Consider the following 15,099-nt stretch of genomic DNA (forward strand, 5'->3'; position numbering starts at 1 on the left):
CCACTGTGACCTTGAACAATTCTATAGGACAGGGGCCGTTGAATAAATTCCGTCACCACATAGCTGCCCTACGAACGGGCAATAAAATATGTTAGCGCCTTGGCAGATTGCAAAAGCATGTAGAGTACAATGCAAGTGCACATTTTTGACATCATCCGGCAAGAATTGAACAAGTTATTCATTGTTTAATGGTATGCACTCGTAACTAGTGGCTTCTATTTCGGCGACCCGTACGTGCGGCGTCTAAAATTAGGCCGATAGTGGTCTATAATATCTCCCGGCGTCCTAACGGTTCCCCAAAAAACTCTTCGCCCGGGCGCCTTTTCGGAAATCGGCGCCCATGTGACTGAAGTTTTACCAACGTTTTCCTGGTTTTTTTACATAAGGGAGAACGGAAAATCAACTAATTAATTGCACACTGAAGAAAGTTTTGTGAAACAGAATTATTAACGGCATGCGTTTAATATTTCATTAAACAATTATGAATCTTGAATTCATGTGCTCACCTATCATTATTACAATGTACAAAATGTATATAGATTACAACATTTAAATGTACATACCAGCACAAAAACAACTACCGCTTTCGGAACAAGGATTGTTATATAAATAGAAATAAAAACCATATCTGTAAACAAAACACCTGCCGCCTTAGTACAAGGATTGTTATTTAGATTAAAACAATGTTAAACTAAGCTTGCACACAAAACACCTGCCGTCTCGCTACAAGAATTTTTACATGGATTAAAACATTGCTTTATTTGCACCTTCTGTTTCGGTACAAGGTTTATATTAAGATTAAAACAATATGGCATCTGCACGATAAATACCTACTGTTTCAGTATATTTTCCTATGGATTAAAACAATGTCATACCTGCACACAAAACACCTGCCGCCTCAGTGCAAGGATTGCATGCTTTCTGATTGTCAATTGAGCAATTCGAAAGGTTGGTTTCATATCCAGTTGGGCAGACATAACGAGCAGTTAGGATTCCTTTTCTATCCAAAGGCACATTTGCCGATATGCCACCACTGAAATGTATTGCAAAGCGGATAAAGTTTCAATTGTTTAATACCTTCCTACTGGGCAGATAATATATCCCAGTACGTAAAACATGATGACTCTCTGTTTGGCTCTTGGTTGGATTTGTGGTTGCGTCATACTGACGTTTCTTGAGGTTTAGAGACTTTGACCGCTAAGCGTTGACAAGTGGTTGGCCTGAGACCGCTTAGCGTTGACCTGGACCGCATATGCGGGTCATGATACCGCTACGCGGTCGCGATCGGGTCAAACGCATGGCGGGTCACCGCTGTACGCTGTAAACCCATTGTCAGCGCTTAGCGGTCAAAGTCTTAGCCCCTCAAGTAACGTCAAAATGATATAACCATAAAACCCCGTTGCGAAGGACGTCATCTTGAAACGCCGTTGCTAACAGTCCCTACACATAGTCATCATAACTATTAATACTGTCATGGAAGTTTCGTAGAAGAACGCTAAACTTAACGAGGTCCTCTACGATCTAAATGTAAAATATACAAGAGAAGGCACCTTTTTAAAACTATGCATTTTTAAGGTTTATTTAACATTCATTGATCACTGTAAGAGATTCATTAAATGAAAACTCCGTACAAACATGATTTTGAAAATACAATAGGACCAGGAAGGTAATTATTTTTCACTGGTTGACTGTGACAATTTGATATTTTTCTTGACATTTGATTGAAGACACAATTTAGTGAAGTCTCCTGCGTTTTACAGTGTTTAGTAGTCAAGGTATTCGTGATATTTTTAGTGATAGACCCTAAAATTATGTAAGGAGTCTGTATGACGAACCTGAATCCCAGTTCCTTACAGGCCGCGTTGGCGGAGTAGTTTGTCCAGCATTCTCCACATAACGGGTTCCAGGTTTGTTGGGAGTCGTAGTATATCTCTATTCCTCCCTCGTACTTGGTTTTATGTCCATACAGTCGCACTGCAAAGACATTCAGATGGTGAAACTAAGAATTATATTGTGCATTACATGTTTTGGATACTGGTTGTAAAACTAGAAACGCAGCATACAATTACGAATTTATATAAAAATTAAAAGTTGTTTTAACGACCCAGTTATACTAAGGTAGGAGGTAAATGCTATACATTGTTTGTAAGAGTTGTCATATTTTTTTCGGACTGTATTCACATTAACAGTCTGAAAACAAACTACCACGTTTTTCTATGCAAACGTTACATACTCGGGCACATATCAGGAGAACGTCATTTTGACATGTTTGCTGAATCAATGAATGAGGAAAAATATCTTCCGTGTATTGAACTGTAAGTGACATCATTATTTTTAGCATATGTCTACTGTGAGGTCAAAATATTAATGATCATTTATTCTTTTGTACTTAAACTATAACATCATCATTATTCATTTCGAACTAAACAGTCCAATGAAGAACCCCTGCAGAGGTGAAAAAAATGCCTTTGCTATTTAACTTTCATAATCGCCTTTCTTCACAAAGACTCGCTGTTCTTTAGTAAATATTCAAGATAGAAACAACTACATTCCAAAGTCTGATTTAAAAACCAACGGTTGGAGAATTACACTAACTGTAAAACAAGTAAGCCCATTTATTTCTTTGACACTATTAATATATGTAAGATCTATGACGTCACGTTATACTGTTATTGCGAACTTGAAGAGCTTATAAAGTAAAGATGTAAGTGCGCAATGTAATGTTGTGTCTATGTTTTTTTGTAAAACTAACTTCACTTTCGTCCAGTGTGATATTATGCAAAAGTAGGTTCGTGTGCTGACCCATGTTTATGTACCTGTAGTTATATAAAAAAAACTCCTCTTAAAACACAAATATACATGAATTATTGTACATGTTCTTTAAGTTTAATTTGAACAGGATCATATTACATATGCTTAAAAGTATATCTAATTAAGTCTGAGAAAGTGTTTTAAACATTCTAAATTTATAATGTATGATTAAGATATCCTTACCGTTACCCGATGAAGCTATGTCCACCGAAACGAAAAGCAACAGCACATAGTAAGTCCTCCATAACAAGCGGTCTGAATTAACTGCCATGTTGGTGTTATTTAACGTGTTTGAGAGGGTGTGTATGCTTCGTTAACTGGGCAGTGTGTATGTTCCTCAAGCTAACTCGTCACACCGAGTATGAGTAATTGGAATGATGGGATGGGACACTTGATACGACCAATGGATGCTGTCAGATGTGTATAAGATAGTTTATTACATGACTTCCTGTTCTTGTATTTTTATAGTTCGTGTTATATATATATATATAGGATCTTACATGAGTTTCCATCTCATATCATATTTTTGAAACGAGTCTAATAATTTTTCAATTTAGCGAGCCTCTGGCGAGAAAAAATGAAAAATTCTGGACGAGTTTCATAAATTTCATATGAAATGCAAACGAGTGTAAGATTCTTTTTAACACATAATCAAGAATTGTGGTATTTATTCTTGTAAAACGACAATTTTCATGCAACCTTCAAACGTGTGAAAAAGTCGCCATTTTGACTCCAGTGGGAAAACCTGTGACGTCATGTGCTTGTCCTAGGCGTGACGTCACAATTGAAACAGTTGAAACTTACAACCAATCGCAGGGCTGATAGGTCATACTACATGGGCTAATACGCAAAACAAAATATGGCATGTGTATCTGCACTGGATAACACAGTACATTATGTGATAAAACCCTTCAGGCGATTTGATTGATCACATCCATAAGCGTGCAGACCAAGCTACTATTTTTTACTACAATTGTATAAAAGAAAAAATAGGCGGCCTCTATGAATGTAAATATCAATGACGGCAAAGCAGAAGGTGGCAATCCCAGACAATCCAGGTAGGTGCCCGGTTAAATGTGGATCAAGAGATCCCTTTTACAAAGCGGCTCACACAGGGCACTATGAAAACGGTTGATCATTTACCATTGATTAAAACGAAACAACGAGAGTAAATACATGCAAGTGTACACATTTTTTCTCTGTGAATCACTAGATATGTAATATTGTCCACTGATTTTCGGTGTCATTACTAAATTGCCCCCATCACAAAGAGCAAAAGTGACCAAATTTGATTATGGTAAAATTTTCCCCGTATACAGAAGATTAACAACTCATAATTAATAATGATTTACAAAATATGCATAGCGCATTTTTTCATAGAATAAATCTAAAGCTTTGACTAATCGGTTCTTTAACTACAATATTCACAAAGGAAAAAATGTCAGAAAATGTTTCAAGTGAGACATAGTCGTGTAAAACAGGACAAAATGAAATATCTACTGTTCATTTAGGGGTTTTCAAAAACTTTTTAAAACAGCTGACGGTCCAAATTATGGAGATAGGTCTGAAGGCTGTTCCACAATGCTGATACGGATTTGTTTTATTGTAAATCATCAGTTTCTGTCAGTGAAAATGTGGAGTCAATATGACGCCATGCCTTGTGGTCCTGTTAGCGGGGAAGGTACAATTGTACAATGATTTATCTACGGGACATTGGATTTTGTTTTACGAAAGGCTTCGAGTAAGTGAATAATAATTTTGTATTTTGTACTTCGCTATTCTACTAGAAGCCAGTCCATGTTCTTCGGAGACGTTTCAACAGAGCTCTATCGATTCTACAAAGTTTTCCAAACGTCTAGTCAAATGTCGCAACCCATGGACAAATACTTTGGAGACGTCTGAGACCAGGAACGGACAGCTGCAACCACAGTTTCTGACATTTAATACACAGGATTTAGTTGAGTAGTATCATCTTTTTATCATAGTCAGAGAACCACCAGCAAGCATGATGACCTAATACCTTACACATGGCAAGTCGATGGTACAAACTCTAAGCTTGAATGACGATGTTCTATGCGCGATGCGTTGTCTCGTTTTAATATCAACCCATCAGATACTCGTCAAACAATTATCCGTCATGTAGTTGTCCCTAGGTTGTGTGATCATCTACATATACTGTCTGCATGCATGCAGCAACGCATAAGATTTCGGAACACCAAAGTCAAGAGTTCTGCTAAAAAGAGAAATCGCTGCTTCACTAACTCGTGTCTCTCTGTGAAACTGTCTCGGTTATATCGTATATGAATTTTGTTTAATCTTTAGTTAGTGTCGTGTGTGTACATTGTCAACAACAAACATAAGCTCTGTAGAGCTTTTATTACGACACCGGTAAGGGAACAAACGATATTACATGTATAATTACACACTAGTATCCCCCCTCTCCCCCCCTCTCCCTCCCCCTTCCCCCTGTTCTCTCTCTGTCTCTCTCTTATAATTTCAATTGATAAATTAAAGCATTAAAAAATGTAATAGTGTATATATGTTTATTAATTCTGTCATCATGTTGTACTATTGTAAATATATGCTTGTAATTTGCTAGGACAGAGCTAAATATAAGTTTGATAACTTGTGTCAAATCCATTTGCTTGGCAATAAAATATGTTTAAACTAAAACACCGTCCCATCGGAGGGATAACAACTAACCCTATCAGACATCACTCTCTTTTCCGCCACCGCTGGGGATCGAACCGAATTTCTTGGGAAATTGAGTGGTCTGAAGTTCACGCTTGATTGTGCATTAGTAAAGACTGTGCGCGTTAGCGATCACTGCTACCGAGGCACCCTCGTATATCTCGTATATTATATGAGATATCTTATATAATATATATACTGTATGAGATATCGTATTTAATTTGATGAAATACATGCACGACATTGTTGCTTGAATAAATGTAAGGTTGAACCTGAAGATCAACTAAATTAAAAGCAAACTCCAAAAATTCCGTATTCGTCAATATTGACGGAGGAAGGTTTATAGTAAGATGAAGAATGAATTAGTGTACATCTCTCCATCATGTTAATACTGTCACCTATATCATACTGTATAATACATACAAAATACTGTCATCTATATCATACTGTATAATACATTCAAAATACTGTCATCTATATCATACTGTATATTACATACAAAATATTGTCACCTATATCATACTGTATAATACAAACAAAATACTGTCACCTATATCATACTGTATAAAACATACAAAATACTGTCACCTATATCATACTGTATCATACATACAAAATACTGTCACCTTTATCATACTGTATAATACGTACAAAATACTGTCACCTATATCATACTGTATCATACATACAAAATACTTTCACCTATATCATACTGTATAAAACATAATAAATTATATCACCTATATCATACTGTATAATACATAATACATACTGATTTTCCGAATTACGTGGATTACAGGGAATCAAGACAATGATACTCCGGAAAAAGGCAATATTTGAGTACGTCCCTCAAAAGATCCGTGATTTACGTACACGAAAATGACCAGGACGGATATAAATTTACAAACAACATCTACCGGAACTCAATCCTCTATGACGGTGATGCGATAATGCTTTCAACGACGAGACTCGTTATCCATGNACAAAATACTGTCACCAAGATCATACTGTAAAATACATAATTAATTCTGTCACCTATATCATACTGTATAATACATACAAAATACTGTCACCTACATCATACTTTATAATACATACAAAATACTGTAACCAAGATCATACTGTAAAATACATAATTAATTCTGTCACCTATATCACACTGTATAATACATACAAAATACTGTCACCTATATCATACTGTATAAAACATACAAAATACTGTCACCTATATCATACTGTATAATACGTACAAAATACTGTCACCTATATCATACAGTATCATACATACAAAATACTTTCACCTATATCATACTGTATCATACATAATAAATTATATCACCTATATCATACTGTATAATACATAATACATACTGATTTTCCGAATTACGTGGATTACAGGAAATCAAGACAATGATACTCCGGAAAAAGGCAATATTTGAGTACGTCCTTCAAAAGATCCGTGATTTACGCACACGAAAATGACCAGGACGGATGTAAATTTACAAACAACATCTACCGGAACTCAATCCTCTATGACGATGATGCGATAATGCTTTCAACGACGAGATTCGTTATCCATGTATACTATTATATTGTACTCTTTAAGCTTATATGAAACGGACATTCTCATCCTTATCAGGCTTTACTTCNTGACCCCATATAAACCTTTCACATCCAATCCGATTATCGGGAAATCGAACCCCGTCCGCCTTGTTGAAAGGCGAGTGCGATGGTCTGGACTTAAATAAGCAAAGTATGTATATGTGTAATATCATAATTTTTTCCTTATGCGTAACGAATCTGGTTTGGGTATAACACGCTAAATATATGGAATAGTATAATGTATTCCTTAATATTATACATAGCATGAACATGATTTGGGTTTAACGTGTTAAATATTTAGAATATTATAATGTATTCTTTAGACGTAACGAATCTGAAACAAAAAAAAAGTGAACAAACGGCGACTTATTGTTTATTTTCTATACGAGTTTCCGCCAAATATTTTGGTCTTCAAAATGATGGGTAATGAATGATAAATATAGTCCCGACGTCGAAAATACATAGTGGTATAAACGCCATGTTATATACAGTATTCTAGAGGATAGTAGTTGTATTTACACCAGGTGCAAATTTCATCAAAATGCACATCTTCATTAGTTCCCTCAGATAATTTATGCAAGATTTATTTTCAAATCGGATACTTTAACTTTAAAAATCCTGAATCAAATAGTAAAAAAAATAAAGTGCAACAATCTCCGATTTTGTTTTCAATTTTAGTCAGAGATATTTGGTGGCTACAAAATAAGGCTACTTAAAAAACCGCCGTAGATGTTCAAATATTAATATAATGATCCATCATATCCTTAATCTATAGTAGGTGCGAGGGACAAATGGCACGTCGATGGTACAACCTCTAAGCTGGAATGAAGATGTTCTATGAGCAATGCGTTGTCTCGATTCAATTTCAACATAGTGGAACCCATCAGATACTCTTCAAACAATAATCCTACATGTAGTTGTCCTTAGGTTGTGTGATCATGTATATATACTGTCTTCCTGAATGCAGCAACACATATTATTTCGGAATACCAAAGTCAAGAGTTCTGCTAAAAAAGAGAATTCGCTGCTTCACTAACTCGTGGCTCTCTGTGAGACTGTCTCCGTTATATCGTACNCGTTGTACGAGTCTCTTTTACCGGCATTATATATAAACTCTATATATTTCACATCAATTATGAACCAATTTCTTATAAATTATATCACTATATATTATACATTGTATATCTCTTGTTGGCCCAAGTGTAATCGCGCGGGTGTCTTTATGTGGGAGGAAACCGGAGTACCCGAAGGAAGCCCACGTGCTCAGGTAGGTGACCCCATATTAACCTTTCACATCCAATCCGATTATCGGGAAATCGAACCCCGTCCGCCTCGAGTGCGATGGTCTGGACTTAAATAAGCAAAATATGTATATGTGTAATATCATAATTTATTCCTTATACGTAACGAACCTGGTTTGGGTATAACACGCTAAATATATGGAATAGTATAATGTATTCCTTAATATTATACATAGCATGAACATGATTGGGGTTTGACGTGTTAATTATGTGGAATATTATAATGTATTCCTTAGACGTAACGAATCTGGAACAAAAAAGTGAACGAAAGGCGACTTATTGTTTATCTTTTATACGAGTTTCCGCCAAATATTTTATCTTCAAAATGAAGGGTAATGAATGATAAAAATAGTCCCGACGTCGAAAGTACGAGGTGGTATAAACGCCATGTTATATACAGTATTCTAGAGGATAGTGGTTGTATTTACACCAGGTGCAAATTTCATCAAAATGCACATTTTCATTAGTTCCCTCAGATGATTTTATGCAAGATTTTTTTTCAAATCGGATATTTTAACTTTACAAATCCTGAATCAAATAGTAAGAAAGAAATCTCCGATTTTGTTTTCAATTTTAGTTTTGGTGGCTACAAAATAAGGCTACTTAAAAAACCGCCGTAGATGTTTAAATATTAGTATAATGATCCATCATATCCTTAATCTATGGTAAGTGCGAGGGATCTGCGATTCTGCATCCGATAATAGAATTCCCATTTTCCCGAATCTACTGTCGGACTCTTTCTGGTTTCCATTTCTTCCTTTGCTTTTAGTAAAACTCGGCACTCACATTGCGAGTTAATATTCTAAGTGACATACAAATCAATTACAATTAATGTTCTAATTAATTTTGTACTCACTATTCTACTAAAAGCCAGTGCACGTTCTTCGGAGACGTTTCAACAGAGCTTTATCGAATCTACAAAAGTCTAGTCAAATGTGGTAAATCCATGGACAAATACTTTGAAGACGTCTGAGACCAGGAACGGACAGCTGCAACCATAGTTTCTGACATTGAATTAACAGGATTTAGTTCAGTAGTATCATCTTTTTATCATAGTCAGAGAACCACCATCGAGCATGATGACCTACTACCTTACAAATGGCACGTCGATCGTACAACCTCTAAGCTGGAATGAAGATGTTATATGAGCAATGCGTTGTCTCGTTTCAATTTCAACATATTGGAACCCATCAGATACTCGTCAAACACTTATCCTACATGTAGTTGTGTGATCATGTATATATACTGTCTTCATGCATGCAGCAACACATATGATTTCGGAATACCAAAGTCAAGAGTTCTGCTAAAAAGAGAAATCGCTGCTTCACTATCTCGTGTCTCTCTGTGAGACTGTCTCCGTTATATCGTATATGAATTTTGTTTAATCTTTATTTAGCGTCGTGTACATTGTCAACAACAAACATAAGCTCTGTAGAGTTTTTATTATGACGCCGCCAAGGGAACAAACGATGTTTTCGTGGAAACCACTTGGTCTTGGGATGTCTTCGTAACAGGATCTGTGTTTGTTTTCAATTTGTACCTTGGAGCTATCAAGAGGACTTTCAACTACACACAGCAAGAAGGTTAGTATTAAACAAGGAATACCAGTTATAGTGTACCAGACATGTGTCGGTCACTAGAAACTAAATAATGGGCAATTACAAACCAAGAATATATATTAATAGAATTTCTACTACTAATGTCAATACGTTGATCACTAGGTGTTAATGTCTACGGTGACCTAATGTTTATCAGCAGCGACACCAGCCTAGCGGAGGGTTGGTTAATATGATATAATAGCATGAAGTAGTGATATTTTGTGTCATTATGCTGTATGTATATATTTCCACTTTGTCATGTTTTACCATTGAACCATGTGTATTTATTATTATTTATAACTGTGCTTTAGTTTGTCATTGTGCGATGAGTATACATTATTAGTATGTTTTAGTGCTGTGTGTTTATAATTACCATATTAAAGACCTATGTGTATATATTATTACTATGTTATGTTGTTATTATGTGTCAATTTGCTGTATGTATATTACCATACAACACTGTGTTATTGTGTGTGTTGTTAAAACATGATGAATATAAATATTTTCATAATCAATTATGTACTTTTTTTGGTGATCTATATCATAATTATATTTAATTTATTGTGTTGACATGATATCATTGTATTTTTCATAGTATATTTCTGTTACCCGACAATTTACCAATTTATCTAAATAGGTGAACTGGTATCAACTGACAGTGTGGTCTTTATCATCATTTAGTATTAGCATTTCAACTTCGATTATTAATTCCATCAGCAGCAAGTACACTATTGAAAATGAACACTGTAGGTAAGTGATAATATATCAAACCATAGTGTTATCTCCAGATCACATAGCTTGCTTTGGTAACAAATTATTTGTAAGAGAAGGAAATATCATTGTCTAGTGCCTGTCCAAAGTTATATACACAAACTGATTTTTTCAGTAGAACTACAGTCATCGTTGCTGTATTTGGGTCAAGGGTTTGGCATCATCCCCGGGATGATTTTTCGATAGGTTTGGGCCTGCCTGGACTTCCGCCGTCGGCCTCGTTCTGGCTGTTAGTTCGTACGTGTTCCTGTGGACTACCTCCAAGGCAGTCTGATCCGGACAACTTGGAAAGCTTCCCTCAGCTGATGCTGCTCGTGGCAATATCATTCGCCGTTGTCAACAGTCTATGTATTTTATTCTAGAGAAGGCTTCCCGAGAGCAAGGAAAGGGCAAATCAATCCATATACTACGAGGATATAAACGGAATACCGAACGATTTGAGCAAAATGTTGGAAAAGGACGCGTCAATGTCAACAACATGCCTGGCTGGAAACTGCAATTTTCACGCTTTACTATGGGTGTTTACTTTAACTTCATCCGTCGGCGTGTTTGTGACGAATAACCTGACGAAGATAGCCACGAGTGTAAGACTAGATCGTCATAACCCTACTCTGGTTCTTCTGATCCCCGTCACAACCATGGTAGTCAGTATTCTGATTGGAGTCAGGAATAAAATACACACATATATACCGAAAGAATTGTTTTGATCTTCGATACATCCGTTTCATAGTAAACCTACTGATGAATCGTTTGTTAACTTCTATTAAACATGTCACACAAAATAGGTTTAAGAATTATAATGATATATTCCAGTATAAATATGTGTATGTACATGTATACAATTACTATATAGATATATACTACAAAATGTTCTGAAATAAAGTATTACGTAGGGATATGAATTTCCCCCATCCTTCACAGGTGTGTCTCCCGTTTTAGTCGGGAAAGATCAGCTTGTCAACCCCGAGGGGGAGATAACCTCGTGCCGATTAGCACGTGTTCAATTGAGACGTCATTAAAATGCGTCACTGGTAATTGTGACGTCATCAAAAGTGAATGACGATATTCATACCCGACATGTGTTTTTGTTTACGCTTCTGATGATGGAGTTGTGACTGAAATAACAGAATGGAGGAAAACAATCATCCCCTACCTTGAGGGTGTCACAGAGTAATCTCCAACCCTCGGAGTAATTTCTTGACCAAGATCCTGGACTGGACAGACGTACCTGCATAGCAGAGCCGTTTCCGGAAAAGATTGTCATCACTCACAGTCGTCAGACTGCCTGTATGCTTGAGGATAGTCCAGAGCAGCTGTGGTGAGTAAGCATATAAGGCTAATCGCAACATTTCGGCAGGGCCTCGGGTTAGACAACCACAAACAATCACCCCTCGGGTGGAGATTTCTCTGTCACACCTTCAAGGTAGGGGAAGATTCTATTAATCTTTTTCATATTTACGATTGATTTGTAGTGATACTTGATTTTTTGAAACAAAGTGACAAATATCCAAAGTCCGTAATTACACAGATTTAAACCATCTTATAATAATATAATATAATTATAATGATAGTAATACTACTTTATATCTAATGGGGTGAAAACGTGTGTGTCATTAGGGAAGGTTAACGACAACCTAACTGAGTTTCTTCAATATCGTTGACAATGTACATATTTCAGTCCTTTCAAAACTGCACCGGGCATGGACATTATGCAAAACTCATTTCAAACTAAGTGAAAATCAATGACAAATACAAAAGATGTTTATCGGAGACGAACAATCTGTCAAAAAGGAGAAAGTGCCCATAACCTTATTACGCACATATTATGCTAATAATTGAAACTGGCCAGCATACCCTTATAATTTGACTAAAATATATTAATATTAAGAGAAATTAAAACTGAAGAAATATCCTTAACCTAAAACAATTGAATATGAATTTCGCATATCTCTTATCAATTTTGGAATATTGTATATATTAATATTCTAGGAAAGTTATCGGTACAAATGAATGTTTGGTAAAAGAACGGACTGAAAACACCTTCTGCTCTATTGAACCGAAGATGGAGGACAACTAGATAAAATATTTTTGTTTAGGGTAACTCATCGGTGTCTGTATTGTAGATAAAATCGTCGTTGTACACACACGACGATTTTGGATCTTGGAATTCGTCATATTGTCCTTCTTCCATCCCAGGTTTAGTGTGATCGTAGATCCCCGACTCGTCCCTATTTTCTTTTTTCCTCTCAAAGACATCGTATTCACTACCGAATGGTTGATTTGTGTTTGTGTGAGAGTAAAAATCGTCGTCATCAATTCCTACGGGATTCCTCTCAGCCCCTGAAGTTTTACCCAGAATTCCGTAACCATAGTGATCGGTTTCTATCGCTGGACCAGCCTTCCCATGTGACAGGTGATCAGGGTCTTCCTGGTCGGCGACCGGAGTAGCAGTGTTGTTGTATCTAACTTCTAGTTCAGTATTTATGGAACCGCTAGTTTTACCGCCCTTGGAAAGTTTATTTCTAAAACGAAAGATTAAGTTTGTATTACAGAATCGTGAAGCGAGACAATTGTCATAAACAATTACGTTAATATTTGATTTATATTTTTACACCGATATTTGAACTGAAACTTATACATTACCCCCATAAGTTCTGAAATAATGTTTAAAAATGTATTGGGAGTGGTTAGATAAAACAGAGTGAATAACAACTATGCATAACCGTTTAGCCAGACTTGATTCTAGTAGGCTTTACAATTATATTATTTTACCGATATATCACATGTTGTATTCAAAAGTTGTTTATGTGTAACGAAGGGTTTTATAGGTATGACTCTCTTTCGCTCCCTATCGCTGTACTCCTACATATGATTCTAACACTTTAGACGTGGATAGTTTATCCTTTAGACCTCTAGTACCACTGATGAGTCCGAAATGGACGAAATGGCATGATGGAGCAGTATAATGTTTACTTTGTTAGACCTTTAGTACCACTGATTAGTCCTAAATGGACGAAATGACCGTATGGTGCAGTATAATGTTTACCTTGTTAGACCTCTAGTTCAACTGTCGAGATACTTTGTTAGACCTCTAGTACCACTGATCAGTGCCTAAATGACGAAATGGCCGTATGGAGCAGTATAATGTTTACTTTGTAAGACCTTAAGTACCACTGATAAGTTCCTAAATGAACGGATAAACCTATCGAGCAGTATAATGTTTACTTTGTAAGACCTTAAATACCACTGATTAATCCCTAAATGAACGAAATGGCCGTATGGGGCAGTATAATGTTTACTTTGTAAGACCTTAAGTACCACTGATTAGTCCCTACATGAACGTAATAACCGTATCGAGCAGTATAATGTTTACTTTGTAAGACCTTAAGTACCACTGATTAACCCCTAAATGAACGAAATGGCCGTATGTTGCAGTATAATGTTTACTTTGTTAGACCTCTAGTACCACTGATGAGTCTTTAATGGACAAAATAACCGTATGGTGCAATATACTGTTTACCTTTTTAGACCTCTAGTACCACGGATGAGTCCTTATTGGACAAAATAGACGTATGGTGCAATATAATGTTTAGTTTGTTTATTTTCTTCATTGGCATACTAATTTTTCTTTCATACTTCGTATTTTTATTGTTTATTACATCAACACATATCTCTGTCTAATAAGTGTTCTCTTATTGTTACATTGTAGCTGCACCCGACACAATTTTTCGCAAAGGTTTGAACTCGCTCAGAACTTATATCTTATGGCGTGAAATATAATGCATATATTTCAGCGTCATCACCAAATGACAATATCTGAAAACGAATGTCGATCATAAATAAAGCAGCAACAGGATATGAAGAAACATCAAAACAAAAAGCTAAATATGGACCACTGCACACAACCAGATAAAAAAAACAAGGTGTTTCGGAAGGGTAATTGATCCATGTATCTTATGTTGCACTTCTCATAATGTCTTCCGTATATATTTTTGCCATTACAACGTAGGTAATCAACTTGTTTTCTTTAAGTTATCTGGCTTCATTCAAATCAGTTGAAAAACAGGGTTGAGGAATATAGTAGGGTTCTGAGACGACGTCTGTTTCCCGAGGCAAATATATACATATACGGCCACCTTTGTCCTGATACCACACGACGCTATTCAACAATAAATGTTCTTTCTTAAACAGCGCAATACGCTCAATTTTTCAATTTGTTTAATCACTTTACGACTTACATAACGTAATGCTATTCGACACCTTTCGACTGGCACTATCCTGATACTAAAAGATACCATACGATCAGATGCAATTTTATTCTGTGC

At 36.0% G+C, this 15,099-nt stretch overlaps 1 protein-coding gene, 1 long non-coding RNA gene and 1 pseudogene across 2 annotated transcripts in view; 1 reads left to right on the top strand and 2 right to left on the bottom strand.

Annotated features, from left to right (window-relative positions):
- Nucleotides 1-988: 988 nt before the first annotated feature.
- Nucleotides 989-6,372, bottom strand: LOC110462043. The gene is made up of 3 exons (XR_002464225.1): nt 6,275-6,372; nt 1,836-1,974; nt 989-1,033 (listed from the first exon to the last, which is right to left on the bottom strand). It is a non-coding gene; the product is annotated as an uncharacterized LOC110462043 (long non-coding RNA).
- Nucleotides 6,373-8,326: 1,954 nt separating this feature from the next.
- LOC110462042 lies at nt 8,327-11,481 on the top strand (annotated as a pseudogene).
- Nucleotides 11,482-12,866: 1,385 nt separating this feature from the next.
- Nucleotides 12,867-15,099, bottom strand: part of LOC110462045 (thrombospondin-2-like) — a 23,419-nt gene continuing 21,186 nt past the window's right edge. The window contains exon 7 of the mRNA XM_021515820.1: nt 12,867-13,296. Within this exon, the coding sequence (XP_021371495.1) occupies nt 12,867-13,296 (430 nt within the window). The remainder of the gene's footprint in view (nt 13,297-15,099) is intronic.

The sequence above is a fragment of the Mizuhopecten yessoensis genome, unplaced genomic scaffold (genome assembly GCF_002113885.1).
Source record: "Mizuhopecten yessoensis strain PY_sf001 unplaced genomic scaffold, ASM211388v2 scaffold10737, whole genome shotgun sequence".
NCBI lineage: Eukaryota > Metazoa > Mollusca > Bivalvia > Pectinida > Pectinidae > Mizuhopecten > Mizuhopecten yessoensis.